General features: G+C 34.8%; 1 protein-coding gene across 1 annotated transcript in view; it reads right to left on the reverse strand.

Annotated features, from left to right (window-relative positions):
- Positions 1 to 629: 629 nt before the first annotated feature.
- The window catches only part of LOC149925383 (uncharacterized), a 28,829-nt gene continuing 15,295 nt past the window's right edge, over positions 630 to 14,163 (reverse strand). Inside the window, exons 2-5 of the mRNA XM_090160536.1 lie at positions 6,745 to 6,788; positions 5,474 to 5,944; positions 4,088 to 4,318; positions 630 to 1,054 (exon numbers count right to left, since the gene is read on the reverse strand). Coding sequence (XP_090016662.1) covers positions 935 to 1,054; positions 4,088 to 4,318; positions 5,474 to 5,944; positions 6,745 to 6,788 — 866 coding nt within the window. The 3' untranslated portion in view covers positions 630 to 934. The remainder of the gene's footprint in view (positions 1,055 to 4,087; positions 4,319 to 5,473; positions 5,945 to 6,744; positions 6,789 to 14,163) is intronic.

Consider the following 14,163-nt stretch of genomic DNA (forward strand, 5'->3'; position numbering starts at 1 on the left):
TTATGAATACAATAACATTTATCGTATCAACGTTTACTCATGACTTTCATCGAAATTCAACTTTTCTGTCAATAACAACTATTCCAAAAAGAGGCTTACTTGCTAACGTTTTTTACACCTTAAAATTGTGCGTTCCTTAGGAGGTTAAATTGTCAAGGACATTTTTTTATATTTTTACTTTAAGGATTAAATCTTTTGCATTCTTAAATCGCTAGATGTCAATTATACTTAAAAGAAATCACAGGCTGTTTTACATTCAAGTTTCGGCTATCTGTAAACGGGTATCTTTTACAGATACTCGATTTTATTTATTAGTGGGGTTAAGATATTGAGTGATTTGTATAAAGTAAGTTTTCTCAAAAGTTACGTACCTGGAATTTAAAATAACTTATCTTTTTGTTTTGCCACTCTGCTTAGTTAAAAAATCACCGCATTTACTAAAATGCACCTTTATAACTTAACTGTTATTAACAGGTTTCCCAACTTTAATTTAAAATATTGCTCGGTATTTATTGTATTTAGACAATGGCTGTTTTAGTTTTCAAATGAACGTAAAACATATATAACAATACATTTTATTAACAAAGACTAAATAATTTCTTAAAATTAGCAGCAAAAATGAACGACAATTGGTTCAATAGAAAGCGGCATTTTTTAAATGTAATGCGTCAGAAAATAATCCTCAACCAATTATTCAAATATATTTGTGTATAAATATTTTTTATGTACAAGGGGGTACGGTTGGGAGCTGAAATCCTCTGGTCGGGTGACTCGTGGCTTGCAATATTTACAGATAATTTATAGTTCTGGGAAGAGGCGGAATCGCCACAATCGATATAATCTCAAAACGTCAGTTTTTAGGCGGTGGTTTGATCAATTCAGTATGAAATTTTCGTGTTTATAAAAACTGATTCATTGAAGTACAACGTTTGTTTTAGCAATCCACGTTGTACCACCAGTCGCAGATACCTCGCCTTTCGTTGAACACCGTTCCGTTCGGACAGAGAAAGCTGTGTCTGTATTGACTACTTCCACCTGGACAGAGATGCCACACCTGTAAGTGAATACGGACGTTAATTAGTAACATATTGTAGACGCTGTTGGTTGAAGTATCCTTTAAGAGAGTCAAAACTAAATCGGATAATCATCTGCTAACACGCGATAAGCAATGACGGATTAACCAATCGATTGAGTAGGCTGACGCATAGGGTCTGATACAGCCCAAGCCTAGAGGCCCGGCTAGTAGTTAATCCACACTGGCGTTACAACTAGTTTGCTCGTGGGAGTGGCCTGTGTTAGTTTTAATGTTAACTCGCTTAGGTCGACCATTACATTAAAGCAGGGGTACCTATAAGTACCGCTTTTATGATTTCGATGGTAGTGAAATCTATAGAAAAAAGAGATACTTCACGTCGAGCCGCCACGTGCTTTAAGACGCCCAAGGCGATCACGAGATTATTTCGCATGATTGTGTGACGTTTGTCTCCTGATCTGTGACGTTAAATAATGTCATGGCGGTCATTTCAAGGTTGGTCTTAGCTACGACGTGTGCCTACAACGCTGGGAACAAACCCCTAATGTAACTAGAGCCAATCAACCCCAGCTTCTGTTAAACCTCACGTTAAAAATTCGGAATTCGTTGATCCCCAATAAATCCCACCTTACACTCTAAGAAATTGGGGTGTTGATTGAACTTGATTCAAACCGTTTTAACACTATTTGTACACTTTTTCATGAGTCGAAATTTGACACTGCTAGGGGCGTTTTATTACACAAATCAAACACCGTATTAACACATTCAAGATTTTTGTCTTAAAAATACGGTGTAAAAAATGAGATTTAAAAATCCTTTTCCACACTATTTAAACACTGTTTTATCATTCTTTGTTTGTGACACAAAATATTTCCAATGACCGTGTAATAACACCTTTAAATAGTCATTTTGCAACTTGTAAGCTTTAAATCACACCTTTAAAGGTGTTAATACACCCATTTCAAGAGTAAAATCACACCCGTGAAGGAGTTAAAAGTAACCTTTAGAGGTGTAAATAAGCCATTTTAAAGAATAAAATAACACTCTTAAAGGTGTAAATTCGCACTTTAAATATAAAAATTGTACCTGATGAGAGTTGAATCACACCTCTATAGGTGTAAATAGGTTCGTATAAAGAGTAAAATAACTTTTAAAGGTGTAAAATCAGACTTTTAAAGGTGTAAAATCAGACGTTTAAAGGTGTAAAATCAGACTTTTAAAGGTGTAAAATTAGACTTTTAAAGGTGTAAAATTAGACTTTTAAAGGTGTAAAATCAGACTTTCAAAGGTGTAAATTCACTTGGTAAGAGATAAATAACACCTATAAAGGTGTTAAAATGCCTTTTTGAAAGGTACATTCCACCTACAAGAGCCCAATAACAATTTTAATGGTGTTACTATGTCATTTTTGTAGTGTTCTAAAAACCTTTAATTAGTTAAAAAAAAACCATAGAAAAATGTGTTGCAGTTTACAGCACGACAAACCGGGCGCAGCGGTAAAATTATGCAGACAATTTACAAAAACGTTAAGTATAACTGAAGCAACGCCACAACGAACATGCTTTGCCTAAGACGTAATTTTAACTGCGACAAAGAGCAATAATGCCCGGGTGTTTTATACCGAAAACCAAGCGTGACAAAAAGTATACTTATCTGCTAAAAAACAGAAGGACAGAGAGATAAAATATGCATAAAAAACTACTGATTATTGATAGCTTAAGAACAAAAAATGCCTTCATCTAATTTTCTTAAGTGATCACCCTCGATGAAAATATTACTTAAGGCGTAATGGCTGCTCGTCTCGGACCAGGTCTGTTGTATAGAATTCACGGTTGTTGATACGCTTTGCGCGATGGTGAAATTCTTGGTTATGGATCATTTCATTGGCCCAGGCGTTGTAGATTTAATATTGTTATTTAACTATTAAAAATGGCGTATTAACACTTTTAAAGGTGTGATTTCACTCTTAATAAAGGGCTTATTAACACTTTTAAAGGTATGCTTTAACTCTAACCAAAGGGCGTATTAACACTTTTAAAGGTGTGATTTCACTCTAACAAAAGGGCGTATTAACACTTTTAAAGGTGTGATTTCACTCTTAATAAAGGGCTTATTAACACTTTTAAAGGTATGATTTAACTCTAACAAAAGGGCGTATTAACACTTTTAAAGGTGTGATTTAACTCTAACAAAAGGGCGTATTAACACTTTTAAAGGTGTGATTTAACTCTTACAAAAGGGCGTATTAACACTTTTAAAGGTGTGATTTCACTCTAACAAAAGGGCGTATTAACGCTTTTAAAGGTGTGATTTCACTCTAACAAAAGGGCGTATTAACACTTTTAAAGGTGTGATTTCACTCTAACAAAAGGGCGTATTAACACTTTTAAAGGTGTGATTTCACTCTAACAAAAGGGCGTATTAACACTTTTAAAGGTGTGATTTCAACCTTATCAAATTGATTGGAAATGGTGTTAGAACGGTGTGAAATGAATCACAATTTCTTGGAATGTTTATCTTATTTAAACATTTGTATAGTGTTGTCACACTCTTTTTACACCTTTAAAAAGTTGCTCCGTTTTGGAAGTGTTAAAACGGTGTAAACGAGGTGTAACAATTTCTTAACACCTTTTAAACACCCCTATTTCTTAGAGTGTATTAATAGGAGGATTTGCTAAACATTTATGTTCAATGTGTATTAAGCTGCCGGATCTAGAGGGAAAGTTCTCACTTATGTCAGCCGACACCCCACATGTGACCGCAATTTCAAAGACATTTTGGAGAAACATAAGGGTATCGATTGGTCGATTTGCGATTACCGCTACATGAAAAAAGGTTTGTTCCAGGTTATATACATGTTAAACCAGAACTATTTAATATAAATCTTACGAGATAAGTGTTCACCTAAGCTTTAAAAGATACATATTTAATTAAAACTTTGTAAATATTAAAAGGGGTAGAACGAACATGAGGTTCCCAGTAGAGAAAGATGAATTCTTTTCTCGTAATATTTTTTACATAGTTCTGGTTCCAGCGCAACTTCCCATTACGAACCTGGCACTTGGTTTCCGGATCAGCGTACATTCCACCCATGCTGTCCTTTTCGTTGCAGTCAAACGAGGTGAATGGAATGAAGTCGTAGGACGGGAAGTCCACTCCCGGCACACCCTTCTTGCGGTTTGGCCTGACGCGACTCGCCGATGGTTTTCTGGTGCTGCTCTTCTTCGCTATTGACTTGTACTTTCTCGGGTTTTCGTCATCGGCTGCTTCGTTTCCGAAGGTGACCTTCAACAATTGGAGAATGATTTATTAGTTTTCATGACTGTGAAAAAAAGTCAACAAGGAAAAATAAAGTCTGGAACTTGGGGGAACACCGTTTTTCCAGATTTATCTTCCGTACTCTTACCTGTTTACAGGGATTTCATTACATTCTACAATGTTTAACATTTATTTGATTCTATTGTTAAATTAAAATATAGTAAGTAAGGGATTTGGTATTTTTAGCATAATCCAATGGGCTCAAATATTTACCCAGATTCTACCAGAAAAGAACTTTTTTTGAAGTAAACAACGTGAGTTTGCAGCAATTCTATTGGCTATTTGAGTTACGTGTTCTCGAGCTTCTATAAAAACGTTTCAACTGCAGTGGTAGATTGAGTACGCCTTGAGTTCAAGACTTTCTTTCCATTGATTTGGGAATTGTACCGCTAGAATTACAGCTTCAAACCTGCCTTCCGCGAAACAAATTTTTCAAAATTGATAAATCTATCATTTGTCGGTGGCGCCATCCGCTGTTAAACGCGAGAACTATATCCCATATTTTTTTTTACGTCAGCGGGAATTTGAAATTGATATAAGTTAAGACATAGTGTGATAGATGGCCCCACCGTATAATAATAGAGTTGACGGCTGAGTGCGCTGACTCGAAATTTCCGAATTAGTTTCGCGAAACCACCACTCCCGAACGCGCCTATGTAATTCTAGTGGTACTATTCCCAATTCATTTGTTTCTTCCCTATTTACTTTTATTGTGGTTAACTGGATAAGCAAAAATTAAATAAGGTACTTAATAATATAAGGCTGTAGCATTAACTTCATCACCTTCGTAGCGAAAGTTTATCTGCTTTTAAATCACGAAATCAAAACATAGATGGTGATCATAATTAAACACTATTAGCTAACTTGCACAGAAATATTATATAAAAATAAAGGAAAAACAACGATAGTTAAAAGTGCACAAGAAGAAATTTTTATTATTAAAAAATTTTAAAATTTTAAATTTCTTCTTGTGCACTTTTAACTATCGTTGTTTCTCCTTTATTTTTATATAATAGATGGTGATCGTTCACAAAAAATCGAAAGCAGACGATCTTTTGCTTCGAATTATTCTAGAAGATTCATAATCTTAGGTACCCGAATGCATTCTTGATAAAAACGTACTTTTCTCCTCCTGGTAATGGAACCCAAGGCTTGTAGATCTTGCTTCCAGGCCAGAACGTCAGCTGGTGCTTCTGTCGTGGGTTTAAACTGTAGAGATGGCTTCGGCACAAATCCGTCGAGGCTGTACATGGCTGGTCGACTCGGTCTTGGTCTCCTTAACTTTTCCAGAGGACTTAACGTCGTCGAAGCTTGCGAAGGTGGTCGGAACCTTTTCGAAGCTGGTCGCCTCGGAACGGGCCAAGCCACGGCTAATTTATCGTCGGACGAACTGATTTTTAAAATGTCCGCTTGTTTCAACGTGGAATCTATCGTTGTGGTTGCTTCCGTCGTCGTAAAAGTGACGCGTGATACTGTCACGTTGATTTTCGCCGGTGCAATGTAACGATTGGCGCTTCTCGAACTGGATGGTAAACTTGGTAGTCTTGGTTTTCTGATCAGCGGAGTTGATCTTGTTGCGTTGTTTTTAGAGAGCTATGTTATGCAATTTTAGAGATTAGAAAAGTGAGTCGTATGACCAATGAGGTAGAGTATTTACTAGAAATCTAAAATCACACTTGGGTCATTTAACTCGCGGAGAAATATCTGTCAAAAAGTGAACTTTATCAAATCGTCTTGGCGCAATCTTCAGAAATTTTTCAACAATTTTCTCAGCACTTCAAAATATTCCTTATTAAATTTATTATTGAAAAGATGTTATAACTTTAAAATTTCTTACCGTTTATAAACGTAATTGATATTAGTTGCCCTCAACGTTTAAAATGTCCTAAGATCTAGTAAAATTGGATTTTATGAGCTTAGCTTCGAATTAATCATCTGCATGTTTACTTTGGTTTTCTTCTAGAGGCCAACCGATCAAAATAACTGTTACCTAAGACTAAAAGTAATGAAATAAAGGAGTCACCTAGCCCTTGATAGTGGTATTAGGTAGTTTTATTTAGAGTTTACAGAGAGATGGCGCCAGCGGCTAAAAATAAAGATGTCTGTCTGTTTTTTCCCCTGAGGTGCACATTTGAACTAAGTTTCTAGTTTACACTACCTCATTAAGTATAACCATAGGTCTATAATTGGGTTCCACAAGTGTGTCAGTTATAGTTGAAATAGTTAGTTAGTGTGAAGAATGACCTGGAATTGACGTCATACTGCAAACGGCTCTCGATAAAAATTTTACACACGCAGAAAATTAGGAACTGACACACTTTTATGAAACAAAATTACAAACTTATGATATGACGTGAATATAAATAATTTACAAATGTGCGGATGGTAGTTACCTCGAATCCTGGTGCAGAATGACTCACTGGGATGAGGAATAAAGCTAGAGCGAAAAAAACCCAAAATCAACATGAGTTTACTTCAGTGTATACACTTATTTGACCTTGTGTTTTGTGCAATATTAAAATAAAATTGGAAACAATAAAGAAAAACAATCAAATTTGAAAGTAATGCATTTCAATTTTAGATACAAAATCAAATTTGAAAGTAATGCATTTCAATTTTAGATACAAAATCAAATTTGAAAGTAATGCATTTCAATTTTAGATACAAAATCAAATTTGAAAGTAATGCATTTCAATTTTAGATACAAAATCAAATTTGAAAGTAATGCATTTCAATTTTAGATACAAAATCAAATTTGAAAGTAATGCATTTCAATTTTAGATACAAAATCAAATTTGAAAGTAATGCATTTCAATTTTAGATAAACAATCAAATTTAAGGAATGATATTTCAATTTTAGATAAACAATCAAATTTAAGGAATGATATTTCAATTTTAGATAAACAATCAAATTTAAAGAATGATATTTCAATTTTAGATAAACAATCAAACTTAAGGAATGATATTTCAATTTTAGATACACAATCAAATTTGAAAGGAATGATATTTCAATTTTAGATAAACAATCAAATTTAAGGAATGATATTTCAATTTTAGATAAACAATCAAACTTAAGGAATGATATTTCAATTTTAGATAAACAATTAATCAAATTTAAGGAATGATATTTCAATTTTAGATACACAATCAAATTTGAAAGGAATGATATTTCAATTTTAGATAAACAATCAAATTTAAGGAATGATATTTCAATTTTAGATACACAATCAAATTTAAGGAATGATATTTCAATTATAGATAAACAATCAAATTTAAGGAATCATATTTCAATTTCCAAATTTACATTTCACCAGTTCTTAAATCTGTCCAAACGCGCTATAAAGCTACTGATTGTTACGTTTGGCTAGGGACCTTAACCACAACTTGAAGCTCCATTAGAACGTTAGCAGTATTTGAATTGATTATGGCTCTGTTGAACTATATAATATGATACCGTAAAGGTCCTTCTTCCGGTGGTGTAGTAAAATGGTTAGCAAAATTTTCATTTTTCATGGTAAAGACCACTTACCATGTATAAAATAAATATACACTTAATTTGAAAAGTTAACCGATTTTATTTAAATTCGAATTACTACGTTGATTTAAATATTTGAATATTTTATTTTATTGCAGCAAGAGGAGCTGAATTCGATCGCAGCTGGTGGCACTGGGTGAAAACTCGGAACCACGGCTTCTGCATTAAGTTTACAAGCTATCCCCTCTTTTATTGAAAGGGTTTCCTCGAGTTTTTCGGTTTCTCCTTTCCTTGCTGAGGTTAACGGTAATAGTTAGTGTAGGGAGCTGTTGGCTCGTATTGCGAGCTACCACCTGAATTAATGAAATTAAAAGTCGTTGGTTGACTTGGTTGGTGCCTTGGGTATTTGCCTAGCTAATTATTATAGCTAGGAAGCTAAGACCGCGTAAAAAATATAAAGTTAAATACACCAATGAAATATATCCAGAAATTTCGCTAGTTTTATTCGCTGACTGACCGATTTTTTAAATATCAGTGGTATCAAGGGAAAAATAGGTTTCTTAAACGATGCAACAGATTTGTTTGAGAGACAAAATAGTTATTTATGAACATCAAATTCAATGTATGATATGAAGTTTGAGCCCATTTCTACAATAGGGAATTGGTAACGAATGTTCTCAGCAAATGCCACAACGCCACGTGATTTCGAAGCACACATTACGATTAAATATAAAACCTGGCTTTTAACCTCGAGCTGTAACGCCTGTTTTTGCAGTAAAATGAACAGCACGCTTCAAAGGTAAGAACTTAACTGGGCCCAGGGCGAAACGCCGAAGTTACGTTACAGTGATAGCTACGTAATTCATTCTGGTAAAAATAATAAATTATCCGTTCTAATTATTTAACTTCATTATCCTTGGTAACGTTGGCAAGGACGCTATTTAAAAAAAATTGAATAATTTAGAAAATTACGACCTTGATTAAGTAATATTATATAATATCAAATGAAGCGAAATATGAAATGAAATACGCGTTTCGTAGACCTATACAATACAGATAATCTCTATATCGGCAAAGGTTTGACTTTTAACGTATTATTATTATTCATAGCAGCAATTAATAGACTGGTTTTCCCGCGGAAAGTGGTGTAACGGAATGCATCGGTACATGTGTACAACTTTTATCTTCCTTCTCAAAGCAGTGCTACCAGTCGAAGGAGAAATTTGCTTATTTAGTTTTTACTTTAAAGGCCTCCAAGATGTCAACACGTGGCACTTACTTCTGAAGGTTGTAAAATATTTTATACTATTTTTGCCAATGAAGCTTTGTTTTTCTTGGTTTTGGTCCTTGCTTCTTTCAGTGGCATAACTAGGTCATTGCAGTCAATGCCCACAAGCTCAAGCGTGTCGTTATCGGAGAGAGTAGATTGCGCTCAAGAACCCTTGACTATGAAATCCGAGTTTAAAAGGTTATTTGATTCTCAAAAATATTATCCTGATTTTAAAAAAATGAAGTTACAATTGTAAATAGTCCTTGCATAGTAGCCGAAATTTTGAAAATCCTCTACCACTATCCGTAATCGGTGATCAAGCCCGTAACTTTGACTGTACTAAAGTTATTACGTAATCGATTACAGATTTAGCACTACCAAAGGCTGTACTCGCTGTAATCGGTCTACAGAATTAAAGTGGTTAGCCCCTCGATCTAGACGTTCTCTCATCAGATATGTCATAAAATATTTCCAACGCCACTACACAAGCTCAGCCATCATCCGAGACGGTCAACAGCGTCAGTAAGCCCATTTCTCCATTTTGCAATGACGCCCAATTTTTCTCCTTTAAGCATTTCTTCGTCCATTATTCATTTAATAATAATAATTATCTAGTCTAATATTCAAGACCCAATCTGGTTTATACTTCGTAGGAGAGTGGTGGAAAGCCCTTCACGCCGTGCGAGCCAACAACCCCCTACACTAATTACTATTACTGTTAACGTCTACAAATTTTAATGGAAAGGGGAAGCCAAAAACCTCGTGGGAGAGAACTAGTAAACTTAACGTGGATAGAGTAGCACCGAGTTTTCAACCAGTAAAGAATTGGCAATTGGCAACCTCATGGACTAAGATATCCGTATGGACGTTCTCACTACTTTAACGCTGTAAAGCACATTTTTGAAAGTAGATTGTCGTCAAAATCGAGTATAACCAAGCAACTACGATCGAGGAAGTACCACATCTTTCTCATAACGTACAGAGTCAGCAGTTCTGATTATAAGATAGTTAGCTAGTCTTAACTTTGTACCTTCGCCCTGAAAGCCTATCAGCCGAAGTACCGCGTATCGGTTTAATTTCATAAATAAATATATTTAAGTTTCCCCAAACGTGGTTGATCAACCGTGTTCATTGTTATCTTTAGACCAACGGTGGTTCTCGTTTTCTTGCTGATTCTAAGTCACGCCTACTGTCTTGGCAAATTGGTAATTGTCCCTAAAAAGACTTCTTGCTCTTTGGTCTAAGCACTATCGCTTAGCAGTGATGAATTAAGCAACAGGTTTATTAGGTTTAAGCCTAGAGGGTACCAAGACGAGGCCAAAGCAAGGTCATGGTGACCCTAATAAAGCTAAAGTCTAGAGTTCGGGAGGTAGTTAGTTCGTCACTGTAGCTTAGTGCTTCTACAACTCCCATGATGGCACTTTACCAATAAACGCACGGAGCCCAACTCACCAATATGAGTGCATCTCAGAACGAAGTCACCATAATCATCAATTTCCCATTACGCTCACGCTTAATAAATATACAAGGTGATTTGAAAAATTGTGTCTATCGCGTCTCAGAGAGATCAACCCAAACGTGTACGGGAAGTACATTAATAAATAATAATAATATAACACAGCCTTTTATAACATTTTTCTAGGTACTTAACTAAGATCTACCTAAATTAAATATCCTCACTTTAATAATTATCCTTCTACGCTTTAGCTCTCAAACCCATTAGTCAATTCCTAAAGATCCTAAAACCTAAAATTGTACAAAAATGTACCTTTTGTGCAAATTAATGTAAATTTTATAAATTGTATCGCCTCAAGTTGAAATAAAAGACGTCATAAAAAATAATAATAATAATCAGCTAGGGTAATACCAAAGGCACCATCCAAGTCTTCCAGCGACTCTTAGGTGGCCGGGTTACAATGTGTAGGAGGGTGGTGGCAAGCACTTCATGCCACGCGTGCCAACAGTTCCATAAATTAACAATTACCGTTAACGTCCACAAGCTTTTATAGGAAGGGGAAACCGAAGAGCTCGTGTAAAAACCCCTTTAAGCAGTATGGAGAGAACTTGCAAACCCAACGCCGAAGGAGTGGTTCCATGTTTTCACCTCGTGCCGCAAGCTGGGAAACGAGACTATGTAGAGCGTACCTGTTCATAAGCATTGTAGCAATCGTTTCGCTCATCAATCAATTTTCGGGGTCTCCAGTTTCTCATTAACCACTAACGCCGCGTTAAATGTTTCGAAATCGCCTTTTTCCTCTAGATAAATAAGAAAGCTATTTTAGGTCATTCATTAGCGATTGTTCTAAGCTGTATTACACCCGCCTCTGAGCGCTACTTTGCTTAGTTTGCTATGATAATGAATCTTTTGAATGATTTAACAAGAAAGTGCAAAAAAATGAGAGCTTGATTAATTAGTTAGCTGTCACTCCAAACCAGAGCTAAAGGACGGCTTAGAATAATATTTAAAACTTAGTTAACTTTCCACTTTTTTGGCTCGAGCCTGCGCGTTAGAGATTTCGTTTTAGGCCTTGACCCGACGTTTTGTACGCGTTCCGTTAAAAATATGTCTCGTAAATTATCTCTCTGAACTGATTTTCATATAATAAATTAACCAACGAACTTGTGTTAGAGAAAACGGCTTTTTATAGTGATCAATTTAATCCTTTTTTTGCCAAGGTATTGCGAATGACGTTCCGTGTCCGGGAAATTCGGTCACAATTTCATTTCGTATATTTAGCGACCCCCTCCATCCGCCCCCTTGTATTAGGAGATAAGATTTTATCAGCGTGTTATTTTAGCTTTAAGCTAGAACGAAAATGTATAGCTCTTTATTTTAGCTGAATCGAAGTGATAGACTTGAACTTTATATCTTACCGAGTACTTTAGCCTGATGTTGTATGCCGTAAAAATCTTTTAGTTTTTAAAATAATTTTTTATCGTTTAAAGTTCAAGAAGTTTATTTCTTGATCACGCTGCCTTGTCAAAGTGCTTAAATCGGTTAAATATCCCTACACTAGTGACTCGCTTACGGTTGACTGGTTGTTTGACACTCCATAACGCCAAATACGTCATTGAATTAATAGCGAGTAACCAAATATGAAATGGAACACGCCGTCAAGTTGACCATATTCCTAAGATTACTTCCGCTACGCCATCATGATAATTTACAGTCACTCATATCCGGTTTATTTTTGGTTTTTGTTGCGTTTTCCACCGAGCTCTTCGGTTTCCGCTCCCATAAAAACTTGTTGAGGTTAATGGTAATAGTGAGTGTAGGGAGCTGTTGGCTCGCGTGGCATGAAGGGCTTGCCACCACCCTCCTACGCATTATAACCTGGCCACCTGAATTAATGGCTTTAAAAGTCGCTTGATGACTTAGCCCTAAGGTGGTGCCTCGGGTATTAGCCTAGCTGATTGTTTATTATTATTATTATTACCCAGAAGCAGATTGTTAATATAAATTCGACAAACTACAAAAACGATGCTAATATTGGGACTGAAAACTTTTGATTTTTCAAGGTAAATTAATACGTTTCATTTTTCATTTGCGAGCCTGGTTGAACAGTCCTTAAATTGTGATGTCGTTGCTACAGAAATTTAAATTTTTAGCAGAATGAATGAAGATTTTTCAAAAACATAACGGAAGTTGCGTATATTAGAGGGTGGAAAACATTAGTTACTTTTTAAAATTTCGAATAATTACTTCGAATGCTATTTTGAGATAATTTTTGCATTAATCACAAAGTAATGAGAGATTTGTTATGGTCTTAGAGATCTCACTTCAAGGAAAATTCAAGGGTTCAATCATATTTAAAATATGTATATACGTTTTTATTACACACGACCAAGCAGTAACTGTTAAATTCCGGACATATTTGCCTTAAACATTTTGAAACTTAAAAATGGTCTGAGCAAGTTTAGTTTTAATATCCATAGACCAAAGGTAGGAAGATTAATATTATTAATGACATATTTATTTTTAATGCTAAAATTAAAATATCTTCAATAACACCAAGAAAGTATTTATTTAAACATAGAAATAATTAATGTGTTGGGATGATTTTGAGCGCTAATCCCCATCTACTTCACGCTCTAAGAGTAAGCTCTTTAATTAATTAATTAATTAAAAAATCTAAAAATGAATCTAATAAATTAATTCATCTCGGTATATCATTGGCTCCCTAAAAGTGACGTCTTCTGAAGCGTTTGAAGTTCACGCCGGTGACGTTTTCCCTTCCCCCCTTCGCGTGACAGTAGAAAACTAGACCATGATACCCACGGACCGTCTCAAAATGATCATTGTCCATTAGTATTCAAGTTGTTAATTTTCCAAAAAAATTAAATGCGGAAAAATAATAATAAACGTATATCATTTTTTAAGGGTTTTTATTGTAGACTAGTCTAAAGGTTTGGTTTCACTTTTGGATTCGAAAAACTATTTGCGAACAATATAGGGACTTGGCAGTACTACGTCACAGTTTCTTTTTTTTTTCAATAGTTTTTATCGTGGGGAGAAAAATGTTACCACAATGGCGGCCATGGCCAAAGCTACGGAGTGCCAAGTCTCTATTAGGCTAATATTGAAATAAAAACCTTTTTTTCTCGCGGAAAAATACGGCAAATTTTCTGGAAAAAGAGCCTCGGTAATTTTCCACGGAAAATTTCGCGAACAACTGTAATTAGTAGAAATAAATTAGTAGGAATAAATTAGTAGAAATAAATTAGTAGAAATAAATTAGTAGGAATAAATTAGTAGAAATAAATTAGTAGAAATAAATAAGTAGAAATAAATTAGTAGAAATAAATATATTCTTGATAAACCAAATACGATAAAGATAAAATGTATTAAGTTTCAGACTGTTAGCGGCACCTAGTAACGTGGCACGTATTTAGTAGTTTTCGAAAATTTTATTCAAGATTTTTCAAACGATTTTGTGACTACTTTAAATTCAAAAGGCAATTAATATTTTTGTATATTACTATTATTTTAATATTGAAATCTATTTTCCAAAAATTTCGTTATTTACATAAACACTTAAAAGTTAACAGTAATTATTATATAGAGTT

This window comes from Leiobunum rupestre, chromosome 10, assembly GCF_980474605.1.
Source record: "Leiobunum rupestre chromosome 10, qqLeiRupe1.1.hap1, whole genome shotgun sequence".
NCBI classification, from domain to species: domain Eukaryota; kingdom Metazoa; phylum Arthropoda; class Arachnida; order Opiliones; family Sclerosomatidae; genus Leiobunum; species Leiobunum rupestre.